At 44.5% G+C, this 13,493-nt stretch overlaps 1 protein-coding gene across 3 annotated transcripts; it reads left to right on the forward strand.

Annotated features, from left to right (window-relative positions):
- The first annotated feature begins 2 nt into the window (after positions 1-2).
- Positions 3-13,440, forward strand: TEN1 (TEN1 subunit of CST complex). 3 transcript variants are annotated; one of them, XM_033089636.1, is made up of 6 exons: positions 14-136; positions 1,650-1,743; positions 2,974-3,269; positions 6,943-7,077; positions 8,970-9,127; positions 13,109-13,440. In XM_033089636.1, exons 4-6 carry the CDS (start codon positions 6,986-6,988, stop codon positions 13,228-13,230), a joined length of 372 nt encoding a protein of 123 aa, XP_032945527.1. In that variant the 5' UTR covers positions 14-136; positions 1,650-1,743; positions 2,974-3,269; positions 6,943-6,985; the 3' UTR covers positions 13,231-13,440. The 3 variants fall into 3 exon arrangements, with proteins under 3 accessions (XP_032945524.1, XP_032945526.1, XP_032945527.1); XM_033089635.1 differs by lacking the exon at positions 1,650-1,743 and having other exon boundaries at positions 5-136; XM_033089633.1 differs by lacking the exons at positions 1,650-1,743; positions 2,974-3,269 and having other exon boundaries at positions 3-136; positions 13,109-13,429.
- The last annotated feature ends 53 nt before the right edge of the window (positions 13,441-13,493 follow it).

Below are 13,493 nucleotides of genomic sequence, written 5' to 3' on the forward strand. Positions count from 1 at the left end.
GGGGAGGAGACCCTGGAAAAAAGTCCAGAAATTGCCCCGGGAGAAGGCGAGCGCGCTCGGGAACCCGCCCCTCCGTCGCCACGTGATTACGCGGGGCGGAAAGAGAGAACGCGAGGCCGCCTGGACGTCCAGACAGGTTGGCGAGGGCTTGGGAAAGGGCGGGACAATGAAACCGAGGAGGATTGCGCCTGCGCCTTGAGACTGTCCCTCCCCGCCGCTTCCGGGCCCCAGCGCCTAGGCCTCCGGGGTAAAGAGAGCGGAAGGAAACAGACTGAAGAACTTCTCGGCTTTGTGGAGTTGCTAGGGAAGGTTGTAGGATTTTCCAGAACCCTTCCGAATTGGATCAAAAAGCTCAGGGACAAAAGTAGCACGAGGCTCCGGTTATCTTTTGTTTTGTTAATGGCATCTTTGCTGCCCGAGGCGTGGGCGGCGGCGAGCTGGGTTTGGGATTGAGGGCACTCCTCCCTGTTTAAGGGATGGGCGGCAATTTAGAATGTGACCGAGCTAGCCCTGTGCTTAGAGATCTTGGAATGCTCACTTCACTGTTTTCACAATTACCGTCGTCATCAAAGTTGTAAATGCACACGTTCTAAAAATCTAGTGTAGAAGGATTTGTGATGCAAAGCAAAAGTTCCCCATTCTCAGAAGCAGCTACTTTTAATTAGTTGTGTTTTTAGTTCTGATTTCTAAAAAAATTACTAAGTATAATACTTAAATGCTGTTTCTTGATTTGTTCGTTTTACTTTTGACTTCATACCACGGTAATGAGGATAAAGCGCCCTACACCATCCCCTTTATACCTCCCGAATTTTCCTTTGTAACTTTAAACAACATACTTAATCCCGTTTTTTTTTATACTATACATTTTAACACTCTTCCTTACTGCATCAGTTTTTAGTAACTACTGGGAATAGGGTAAGATGAGTGACGCATTCGTCTCCGGCACAATTGAAGGGAGCGCCCAAAAATCAAGATTAATAGTGTTTTAATGCACCATTTAAACAAAAATTAATGCAAGAAAATCCACAGTAAACGAAATACCAAATTTTTAAGTAAAGACAAGGTCGTTATTACTGATTGTTCCTTTTGCCTCAAGCTCCTGGCAAGACACTGTTACTGATGCTGTTTTTAATGCTCCCCCTCCCCCTTCCCGCATTAAAATATTAGTTTGGCTGCTGTGTTTGGACTGTATTCCAAAAGCAGGCTCCAACACAGCCTATATATATAACACAGCCAAGTTTATTGCTTAGTCATGTAAGGGAAAACACTCCAGTGTCTCAGGGAGGAGAAGGGGGCCAGAATTTTTTGAGAATACGAAGTTTGGTTTAAGGTGGGTCTTTTCGTTTAGGGTCTTGCTTACGATTGGGTAAGAACCACTGTACAACAGTCCAAAATTGGTGGAAACAATCAGGCGAGAATCTCAGTGGGCAAACTGTTGATGTTCAAAGCATTTGCCTGGGCTGGATGGTCTAGGAAGAGTAAAACAGTGCCAACAAAGGCATGGTATCACAAAGTCACATTCATGTAGGCAGTTAGGTGTGGTTTGGGTGCTCTGTGTCCAGGCCAAGTGTGGGAGTAGATGGTTATGGTTTCACTCTCTTCTGCATGAATACCTTCATCCACTCACTAAATGTTTACTAATGTTCCAGGTGCTGTATTAGGCACAGAGATACACTGAGGAATAGTGCAGAGTCCTGCCCATGTGGAGCTGACAGTCTAGTGGAAGGTGTAGACAGTAACCTGGTAAACAAATCGCTGTTGGAAATTCTACTATTTAGTAAACTGCAACGAAGAAAAAAATCAAGATGAGGGGATAGAGGGACTGGGAGTGGAGGAGAACGCTATTTTAGGTGGGGTGGACAGGGAAGGTCTCGCTGAGGAGGGGGTAGGTGAACTGGGAAGCGGGACCTGAGTGAGGAGAGAGAACCAGCCAAGTGAAGGTCTGAGGTGAGGGTGAGCTAGGAGAAGGGTGGTGGCAAACAGTGGCAGAAAGGTGGGCCAGGTGCAGACACCATGTGGCATTATGGCCCAACATGCAGACTGAATTTAATAGTTATGGTAGGAATCCTTTAATAGGTTTTTAATGAGGCTGTGTGATCTGGATACACTTTAAAACCTTTTATTACGGAAATTTTCAAACCTGTACAAAGAAAATATAAATATCCCCACATAATCCCCACTCCCACCTCTCCCACCACATTAATTTTAAGCAAATCCCATATCAATCAAAAATACTTGCACTATGTCTCTTAACTTGTAACATAATCAGGATACCATTATCACACTTTAACAAACATTCCTTATTGTCATCATGGATCCAGTCAGTATCAAAATTTCCCTATTTCATAAAAAAATTGTCTACAGTTGGTTTCTTCAAATCAGGGTCTCCACAAGGTTCACACGTTGCAGTTGGTTAATATGAACCTTAAGCTTCATTTAATGTATACGGTTACCCCTATACATTATATCTTTTGTGAATTTGTTGGAAAACCTAGTTCATTTTTCATGAGAATTTCCCACAATCTGGATTTTTCCATCTTGGTGATGTCTTTCACATGTTCCTCTGTCCCTGTATTTTCTGTAAGCTGTTAATTAGATCTAGAGGCTTTATTAGATTTAGACTTGAGGTTTTGGCAAAAAATATCCCCTGGGGCATATTTTCTATTTTAAAATATCACTTGGTTGTTATGAAGAGAATGGACTATGGAAGGACAAGAGACTTGGACCAAGGCTGTAACCATGGAGATGGCGTGAAGTACATACATTCAATATGTATTTTGAGGTAGAGTTGACAGAAATTTGTGGTGGATTGGATGGGGCTATGAGAGAAAGAGAGACATCAAGAGTGACTCTCAGACTTGAGCAGATGGAAGACAGTGGTGCTATGAGGAATGGGGAAAGGGGGCTTTAAAGAAAGGACTTGGTTCTGGTTAAAACATCGTCCATCTGTGCCTATTTCCTCTCCCTCCCCAGGACCCACCTAAATGGAGAAAGACAACAGGAGAACAGCAACTATCAAATTAAGGAAACTTAACATTGATACAATACTATTATCTGCAAACCTCATGGATTTACAGTTGTCCGATAGTGTCCTTTGTTTAACAGTTTTGTCTCCCAACCAAGATTGAATCCAGGAAGAAGAATTACATTTAGCTGTGTTATTTGCTCAGGCTGCTATAACAAAGTACCACAGACTGGGCGGCTTAAACAACAGAAATGTATTGTCTCACAGTTCTGGAGGTGAAGTCCAACATCAAGACGTGGACGGGGTCAGTTCCTTCTGAGGCTTATGGAGAAATTGCCCCAGGCCTCTCTTTAGCTTCTGATACCATGTTTCCCCGAAAATAAGACCTAGCCAGACAATCAGCTCTACTGCGTCTTTTGGAGCAAAAAGTAATACATAACATAATAAAAAACATAATATAATATAATATCGGGCCTAATATAATATAATACCGGATCTTATAACAATTTTTGCTCCAAAACACGCATTAGAGCTGATGGTCCAGCTAGGTCTTATTTTCGGGGAAACACGGTAGTTTGCTGGCAATCCTGGGCGTTCCTCCACTTGTATACACATCACTCCAGTGTCTGCCTTTATGGTCACATGACCTTCTCCTGGTGTGCATGTCTGTCTCTGTGTTCAAGTTTTCCCCTTTTTACAATCCCTAATGAACTGATTTTGACTTGGTTACTCTCTAAAGACCCTCTCCCCAAATAAGGTTACATTTTGAGGTATGGGGGCGGGGGTTAGGACTCCAGGGTATCTTTTTTGGGGGGATACAACTCAACCCGTAAGAGTTGTCGTATCATTTTAGTCTCCTAACTGGAGCAATTTCTTTGTCTTCTTCTGTGATTTTGACACTTTGGAAGTGTGTAAACCAGTTATTGTGTAGAATGTCCCTCAATTCAAATTTGTCTGCTATTTTTTCATGATTAGAATCAGACTGTGCATTTTTTGCAGAAATACCAAAAAACCAATGTGTCCGTCTCAGGGCATTGTATCCAGGAGGAACATGAAGGTTGTATTTGCTAAGTTTCTGTGAAGTGGACTGTTTTTCTCTTTGTAATTAGTAAGTAATCTGTGGGGAGATAGATACGTGAATATCCTGTTTCTCATCAAACTTGTACCCAGTATTTTTAACATCCATTGATGCTTCTCTGAATATATTTTCCCCCGGTGATTGCAAAACTTTGAAAGACATAGTAAAATAATCCTTTGATTGGTTACTGTGGAATTCATTTAGTTGAGATTCCATTTAAAATTTGTAATAATGCCCACGTGATAGAACCTTTGGAGGCCATAGTTCAAACCACATGGTGTAACTCGAGTTTTCATGTTGAAGAGTCATTGTGCAATATAGACTAACAAAGAATTGTAACTTTTAAAACATTCATGAGTTGTTTCTGGGTTGCTGAACGTGTGGAGGTGCTGGGAGAGTGGTGCCTGCAGAGGGCGTGGAAGCTCCACGCCCCTTCCCACATACCCCGCCCTCTGCATGTCTTCCATCTGGCTGTTTCTGAGTTACAACCTTTTATAATAAACTGACAATCTAGTCTAATTGTGGAGTGGTAAACATATACTGTCAAGATTCTTGTCTTCAGAAAAATAAACCCAAAGCTGATAAAAGCTATAATGAACTTGGTTACTTCTATGACCTTCAATCCTACTACAGAAATCTTGGCCATTGCTTCAGGAAAAAAATGGAAGAAGCAGTTAGATTGGTTCACCATCCTTCCTGTACAGTATTTTCAAACTTCCCAGTCGTTAAAAAGAAGAATATTTCTCTTGTTCAGACCATGGATTTTTTTTTCTCCCAGAAGTGCCTTGGAGAATGAAAAGGGCAAGGCCCTGAATTACAGGTTGCAGCATTACCAAGAATTCTGAAGAGGTTATTTGAAATCCAGTTGAGCCACAAGATGAGTCTGTCCTGATATATATATCTTCTCAGAAACTTTATTGAATGTGTGATAATATGTGGATAATGATTTATTGAGCCAGTTGTGCTTATTCAACAGAAATGTTTTAAACACATAGCAACTTTTGTTTGAAAAAAAAATTAAATTAAAATCTATAAAAGTGTGTGACCCCCAAAGAGTCAATTCTACTGTATGATAATGTTAAAAATAATAAATGTAATGACGTAGTTACTTATAGCTTAGCTTGTAATATATACACGCTTGAGAGTAGAAAAATGACCTTAGAAAAGATTCTGAAGTTTCAGTTTTTTCCTAGCTTGGACAGGATTGTCTCCATTATCTCCAATAGGAAGGAGTACAATCTCTTGGCGTTTTTGTTGTTGTTGTTTGGGTTTTCTTGCTTTTCTTTCATGCCAAAGATGATTAGGGGGCTGTCTCATTTCTGGTGACAGAAATGGCTCTGCTCTCTGGTCACAGCAATGCTGAACATCTGCATTTAGGGGGAGAGAAGTGGACCTTGGCCGGTTGCTCCTGTGCTGCGCCAGTCAAACCGGTTCTGGGCACACTGTCTTGAAATGACCGTGGAACATGGACTGAGAGCAGTGCCAGTGACCTCCCTGCAGAGGACACGGAAACCAATTGTGCAAGATTCTAAGTCACATTGAACTTCTGGACTAAAGCTGTGTCATCTGATTTCTGCAAGGATCTTCATTGGGGTTATTTAATTGCCATTTTCTTTGTGCATATCTCCATTTCCTTGTCTATCAAGAAATAGTTGAAGGCTCTCACCTTCAGGATCCCTTTGTCACTGAAAAAGTATTGCTTAATCCCCACTTGACTAGCATATTCTACACATAGCTTCTTGTGTTATGGAGTTTCTCTCTCTCTCTCTCTCTCTCTCTCTCTCTCTCTCTCTCACACACACACACACACACACACACACGCACAAATGTACGTATTATACATACACGTCTACTCCTTACTTTTTTTCCTGGTAGTGTGTCTTGGAGATCCTGCCATATGAGTATATATAATGCCTCTTCTTAGAAAGCCTGCTAAGTGTTCCATTTTATTGTTATTACATAACTTATTTAACCGGTCTTCTCTTTCTCTTTTTTAAAAATTTATAACAAAAACCCATAACCGCAGTCTAACCATGAGAAAAACATCAGACAAACCCAAATTGAAGGACATTCTACAAAATAACCTGACCAGTATACCTCAAAATTCTGAAGGTCATCAAAAGACAAGGGAAGTCTGAGAAACTGTCACAGCCCATAGGAGTCTAAGGAGACATGACAACTAAATGTAATGTAGTATCCTGGAAGGGACTCAGTAACAGGAAAGGGACATTAGGGAAAAACTAAGGAAATCCAAATAAAGAATGGAGTTGAGTTAATAACAACATATCTGAATGGGTTCATTAATTGTGACAAATGTGTCACTCTCACGTAAGAATTAATTATAGGGACAACTGGGTGTGATGAAATGTAGGAACTCTGTAACATCTTTACAGGTGTTTTTTTTTTAATAAATCTAAAACTATTCTAAAATAATAAGTTGATTTTAAAAAAGGTGAAGACTCCCTTTATGTACAACAATGAAAGAGTGTCAAAATACAGTAGTGAAAAGAATCCCAATGCAGAACAGCACGTATACGTAGTAGAGAGGGGAAATAATTAGTGTAGAGGGAAATCAAAAGTTTGAGGAAAGAGCCATGGTCGTTTGTTTAGGTACTGTTTGTGTTTTCACCTGCTAGTGGCAGAGTTGAGTAGCTGTGACAGACCGTGTATTACTATCTGCCCTTTTACAGACCCCCTGCTTCAGGCGGTTAAGGAGAGAGTGGGTTGCATAGGAACTGGAGTAGGAATAGTACTTCTCCACGTAGAGCTTTGCATGTTGTTTGTTTTTCAAAATATCTGAATGCATAACCTATCAAAAAATTTTTTTTAATTTTAAGCCACCACCCACTGAGTCTCAGGCATCTGCTAACCTCCCTCTCGTGGTCTGCTTGTTTATTAGGACTCTTCAAAAATCCATCTGAACTCTTTGGTGACAGGAACCAATGATGTTACCCAAACCTGCGATCTATTACTTCCCCTGGGAGGTCAGTACCAGCCAAGTTCCTGACGGGGGTGCACTGAGAACTTTCGGCAGGTGAGAAGGATCGTTTTCTTTTTCAAGGTGGGGGGATGTTTAAGTGGCTCCCCCCCAAAAAAAAATCGTTTTATTATAATCTCATCTAATTATTTTTAAATGCTAAAAAATTAATATACATTCATTGTGAAAAATGTCGACAATCCATAAAAGTGTAAAGAAAGCAAGCAAAAATCACCTGTAATCCCACGGTCTGAACAACCACTGCTAACCCTTTGGTGATCACTTTACACACTTTACATATGTGTATTATGTATAATGTATATGCGAGTGGGTGAGTATACACTATCTGTATATACACACACACACACACACACACACATATACCATGTTATACCATGTTAGTCATATATTGCTGTGTAACAAATTACCCCAAAATTTAGTGGCTTAAAATGACAACAAAAGCTTATTATTTCATAGTTATTGTGGGTCAGGAACTTGGGAGTGGATCAGCTGGGTGGTTCTGGCTGATTAACTTACCAGATCGCAGTCAAGCTATTGGCTAGGGCTGCCGACATCTGAAGGCTGGTCTGGACTTGGAGACCTGATTCTAGGGTGACTCATTCACATGTTTGGCGAGTTACTGCTGGCTCTTGTCAAGAAGACAGTTCCTTACAATGTCGATTTCTCCATAGGGCTGCCTGTGGGTCTTCATAACATGGCAGCTTTCCCCAGAACGAGTGATCCAACAGACAGAGCAATGAGGAAGCCACAGTGCCTTTTAGGACCTACCCTGAAAGTCACTCTCAGTCATTTCTGCAATATCCTGTTGGCTACATGGTTCACTGCTCAACAGGGTGCTGGGGGATGCTAGAAGGATGCAAATCCCAGGAGTCACAAATCATTCCAGACTCTCTTGGAGACATTTATGTACATATAGGGTAGAAATAGTTTCACCTAAATGAGATCCTATTATATTACTATATGGTACAATTTATTTATTTACTTACTTAATTGGATGGTAGACTTAATTCCACGCCAAGTGTATAGATCTATGTTTTCACTAATTATTAGGTTGGTGCAAAATTAATTGCGGTTTAGAGCCGGCCCTGTGGCTCAGGCAGTTGGAGCTCCATGCTCCTAACTCCGAACGCTGCTGGTTCTGGGCCAGTGGGCTCTCAACCACAAGGTTGCCAGTTCGATTCTTCGAGTCCCACAAGGGATGGTGGGCAGCGCCCCCTGCAACTAAGATTGAACACGGCACCTTGAGCTGAGCTGCCGCTGAGCTACCATTGAGCTCCCGGATGGCTCAGTTGGTTGGAGCGTGTCCTCTCAACCACAAGGTTGCTGGTTCAACTCCTGCAAGGGTGGTGGGCTGTGCCACCTCCAACTAGCAACGGCAACTGGACCTGGAGCTGAGCTGCGCCCTCCACAACTAAGACTGAAAGGACAACAACTTGACTTGGAAAAAAGTCCTGGAAGTACACACTGTTCCCCAATAAAGTCCTGTTCCCCTTCCCCCAATAAAATCTTTAAAAAAAAACAAAACACATGCTGTTATAATTCCATTTATATGAGTCTTGAGTAGGAAAACTCATTTCTAGAGATCAAGAGCAGATCAGCAGTTGCCTGGGGTGGGAGATGGAGAGATTGGGGCACAAGGTAATTTTTTGAGGTGATAAAAATACGCTAACTCATGACTGGGGTAGTGATTACACCAGTGCATACTTTTGTCAACACTCATTGAACAGGTACCTTTTAATGCATGTAATTTATACCTCAACAATGTAGACTGAAAACAGTATTTCTGATTGGTTGCTGCCATTTTTATTTTGTCTGATTAGAGTAAGGCTGACGATCTTCCCTTGGATTTAGTGGCCTCCCCAAACCTTTCAAGCTTTGTGGCGGTTGTGTCTATGGATAGAAATGATCGTACTTTCTCTGACTTCCAGGTTGTGCGTCTACGACATGACCCAGTCCCGAGTAACCCTGATGGCTCAGCATGGATCTGACCAGCACCAGATCGTCGTCTGTACCAAGTTGGTGGAGCCATTCGAAGCCCAGGTGGGCTCCCTGTACGTTGTCTTGGGGGAGCTGGAGCACCAGAAGGGTAAGCCGGGGCCTCACACATGCTTTTTCACTCTGGGTCCTGGGTCGGGCAGTCTTTTGGGTGACTCGGTTAGCACTAGGCCTGGCTTCTGACCCAAAAGAGTCCCTCACCAAGGTTAACATTCCTTCCATTTACATTTCTTGATTTACACTACCGATTTACTTTCTAAAAGTCACATTGATTTTTAACTCGGGGTGAAATGCACTAGGAAAAAAAAAAGTAATTAAATGGTGCTGACTTTAATTCCATTTGATTTAATAAAAGTTCATCTTTACTCAGGCTAAAGCCTTTGCGTTCACAGAGCTTCTGCCCTCATAATTGATTTGAAACAGGTATCAGGAGGGCTGGGCGTGAGTACAAAGGGCCTTTGCCCAAAGGATTTTCACTTTGACTAGGCCCGAATCACCTGAGGGTTTCTCCTGCTCTCCTGGCCTTGCAGTAAGTCTGGGGAGCTCTGGGGAACCGACTGACCAGTGTCTGGAACTCTAGACCCCCCCACACACAAATACAGAGAGGGATCGAAACTAAGATGGGACAGCAGGCCATGACAAGGGCAGGACCTGAGTGGACATTTAGAATTATTTGTAGGAAGAAAAAAAATGGGGAAAAAAGTTAAAGTATAAATTGAGAAAGAAAAACAAGGAAGATAGAGAAATTGAGAAAGAAAAAATGATTGCCCGATCGATGCAACCATGACCCAAGGCAGAGCGGTCAATCGCGGGCCTCTGCTGTGACACACAAGTGGCCACTCTCTGAAGTATTGTGGCCAAAAAAAAGAAAAAGAAAAATCGAACCTGAAGAATCAACCCCCAGATCAGGCAGCATTCTTCCTAGGCTCTGGCTAGTTTACCGCTTACATCATAACCTGTATTTTCTGTCTTAAAAAAGAGTTTTCCCCAAGTTTCTAAAAGTCATACGTGCTCATCATTTGCAACTGACACAGGGAAAGAAAGATGACAACGAGCAGGGAGGGATATAACCTGGGCTGAGCACAGAAGTGGGCAGAGGGGACACGGTGTGGCCGCTTTCAAACCTCCCTCTATGTGTCTGGCCCCCAGTCAAATCCAAAGTCATGTGGGGACACAAAGGTCAACCAGATACCAGTCACAGCCTGCGACAAGGTTGGCAGTTCTGAGGACAGACCGGAGGCCACCTGAAGTCACCTTTCTGAAATGTTTGCACAAAGAGTTTGCAGAGGAGATAGAAAAGGTGAAGAAATGCCTGCTGTGTGCCAAAACTTGCCGGCTATGTCACTTCTTGGGGCACCAGCCAGGGGCCCACGAGCTTCCTGTTCAGGGATGAAGATGTTGGGGTGCAGCCTCTCCCCACTCTGCTCCTGAGTCCCTAATAGACTTCCCAAGCTTCAGGTTGCTTGCCTACAGCACAGGCTGCCTTGGAGCTCCTGCCATAACCCCATAAATCCCACCCCTTCTGGTTTTCTTCCACCTGATCTCTGGGGCCTGTGCTTTTCCATCTTCAATCCTCTTTTTTATGCTCTCACCTTCTCGAGGTCCTACCTGAAACCTGGCTTTTTCCTGGGACAGCAGTTCCCCTCCCTCTGCTCCCACCTGGAGGCCTGGTGAGCTTCCCAAGTCACACACGCCACAGAGGTGGGGCCTGAATCCGGCTGGCTCCTCAGGTTTGTCATTGCACACCTTTCCCCTTCTCTGTGGCCGACCAGTTCTGCCACCGTGTGATGTATCCCACTTCTGCCTCCTCCACTCCCAGCCACTCCCAGAATGGCTCCACCTCTGCCACCTGAAACCTCAGCGTGTATCTTTGTGCCTCCTCCCTCTGCAGCAGGACCCTCAGACTTTGGACCCCTGTGTTTCCTCCTGTCTTCTCTGTCCTTTCCTCCCCTCCAGCTGGACCTCATTATCCCTTCGGTTGCTTTCCTGGCAGAAGTTTCAACCCCTTGCCTTCCATCACTCCTGCCCGATTAAACCCTCTTAGGTCCCACCCAACTGTTGTTGGAAGAAATGGACAAAGCTCAGCGGGTTCCCAGCACAATGATTTCAAGGTCTCTTAGCTCACCAGGGCCCTCCATGCTGCCTGCAAATCCTCCCTCATGTCTCTGTCAGCGCCCTCTTCTGTGATCCCCCACAACCATTGCAGACGTTCACCTGGTACCCAAGGCCCCGTCCCTTTCTGCTAATTACCTCCCCCTCCTACATCCCAGATGAAATTGAGGCCCCAGCAGCAGTCCCTCGTAAAATTATATGCATCCACACCCACCCGAAGCTCCTTTCCTCCAGAAGGGTCCCTCCTGCCTGAGGCGCGGCCCCTGCGAGGTGATCATGGCCTGTCCTCCGCGGGGACTTTGCCCTCCCAAGTGAACCCTTAACCTGTTACCACTGGTTCTTCCCTCTCAGCATATCAAGCGCTCGAGCCTCTTCCATATTAAAATAAGGTAGGGCTGTCTAGCCCTACCTTGCTGTGACCCTCCTTCCCTTCACCATCACACTTCCTAAAAGAGGGTCTGTTTTCCATATCACCCCTCCCTTATCTCCTGCTCCCTCCTCAAACCACTGCTTTCTGACTGCTCTTGTGACTCAGTCCCTTCTTGCTCCAGGGTCTTTATCTTGGCAAGAAGGTCGATTTCTCTAGCTGTCTGGTTCATAAACTCCCTTCTCCCTTCCCTGCTTTTCAAACGCTGTTCCTTTCATGCCATTGACCTTTTGCCCAGTTTGGTCTTTGTGATAATTGTCTTTCTTAAGCTCACTTCCATATTTAATAACTATGAATTTTCATTCCCAGGGAGAAACAACATGTCATCCATTATGTAAATCTAGAAGGAAAGGTCTCCTCAGGCTGAGGGGAGGAAAGACACTAGTGTAAGGAGAGTGCTGTGAAATGAAGCCGAATAACTAACAACATCTCGTAGTCAGGAAACATCTGACCTCGGCTCCTATGTTGAGATTTTTAACTGTGAGGGAGACTTCTGATTTTCGTCCTTGCTCGCCTGTGTCATCCTGAACACATGCAGCTACTCTGTGCAAACCACTCAGGGCTACATGTGTCACAAGAAAAGGTCTAGGCCTCTCAGTGCCAAGAGAAGTTCAGGCAAATACCCTGTTTGATTGATCAGTATAGATAGCCCAGCTATTCCTGAAGAAGCCTGAGGGATGCAAATGAAGTCTACACTGATCAATAGATCCAGATACTGTCATATACCCACTCTACTCTAGGCCGTATAGTCTCTATAACCCAGCACTGGGGTCAACAGAAGCCGACAACACACAGGTGACCTCATGTTTCAAACAAGGTTATCGTCCGTATTGAAGGATGGAATCAAGACAATCTAACACTCTGAATTCTGCCCCCACTCTGTGTTAAGTCAATAAAGTGGCCTAGACTAGAAGGAAGCCTAGGCATAGACTTTCAAAAAGAAAAGAAAAAACGATTAGGACAAACCCCAGATGTCTTTCCTGTTTGAGGTCACCTGAACATTTATGAACCTTTCTATCAGATCACACAGCATCTTCTGGAAGCCCCGCTAGTCCCTCAACCAGGGTGGCATGACTTGCCCCTATAAGGACACTCTCCACTCTCCCCTTCGATGTATTAAATATGGGGTTCTCTTTGCCCCAATTTCCAATGCCATTGGGTCCCAGGATGCCCAGTGGGCCCTTCCCTTGGTACAAATGGAGGATGGGCATGGTGACTCCTCCACCCCAGGCACTTGGGACCTACAGAGAAGGTGGCAGGAATTAAGATGACAAGGGAAGGAAGTGGAAGGTACATCTCTCTGGCCCTTCCTCCCTGGAGAAGTGGAATTTTCAGGATACCCCTAAGTTCCAGACATGTGCCTACAGCACATGGCGGGCCCACAGTTGTGAGGCCCAAGTAGACAAATTGCCAGCAGCTTGTGTGCCATCCCCCTTACCTGTGCCCTCAAAATTCAGGACTGAGAACCAGGTGGTGGGGAAACAGCTGAAATGCATCCATCACTGCCAGTGCCTTCGTGTCTGTGTCTTTCAGATGGAGGTTCCGTGGTGAAGGCCCGGGTGCTGACATGTGTGGAAGGAGTGAATCTTCCCTTGTTAGAACAAGCCATCAAAGAGCAGAGGATGTACCAGCGGGAGAGGGACAGTAACCAGTAGGAAATGGCAGCTGGGAGCCCCACCCAACTTGCTCCTGGAGCGAAGCCCACTGGGGACACCGGAGCTGCTGCAGAGAAGACCCAGGGGCTTCCTCGGGGTGACAGCCTTTCCTGGAGCTGGAGAGAAGAGGGGAGGGGTTGTTCATTTGGGGTTGTCCCAGAAATGAGAACCTAGAGAGCAAGTGTCAAAGCCTGACACCTCCCCCCACCCCAGGAGACCGCGGGAGGCCGAGGTCCTGGGCGCTGGGGGGCTGTGCGTCGTGT

The sequence above is a fragment of the Rhinolophus ferrumequinum genome, chromosome 21, assembly GCF_004115265.2.
Source record: "Rhinolophus ferrumequinum isolate MPI-CBG mRhiFer1 chromosome 21, mRhiFer1_v1.p, whole genome shotgun sequence".
NCBI lineage: Eukaryota > Metazoa > Chordata > Mammalia > Chiroptera > Rhinolophidae > Rhinolophus > Rhinolophus ferrumequinum.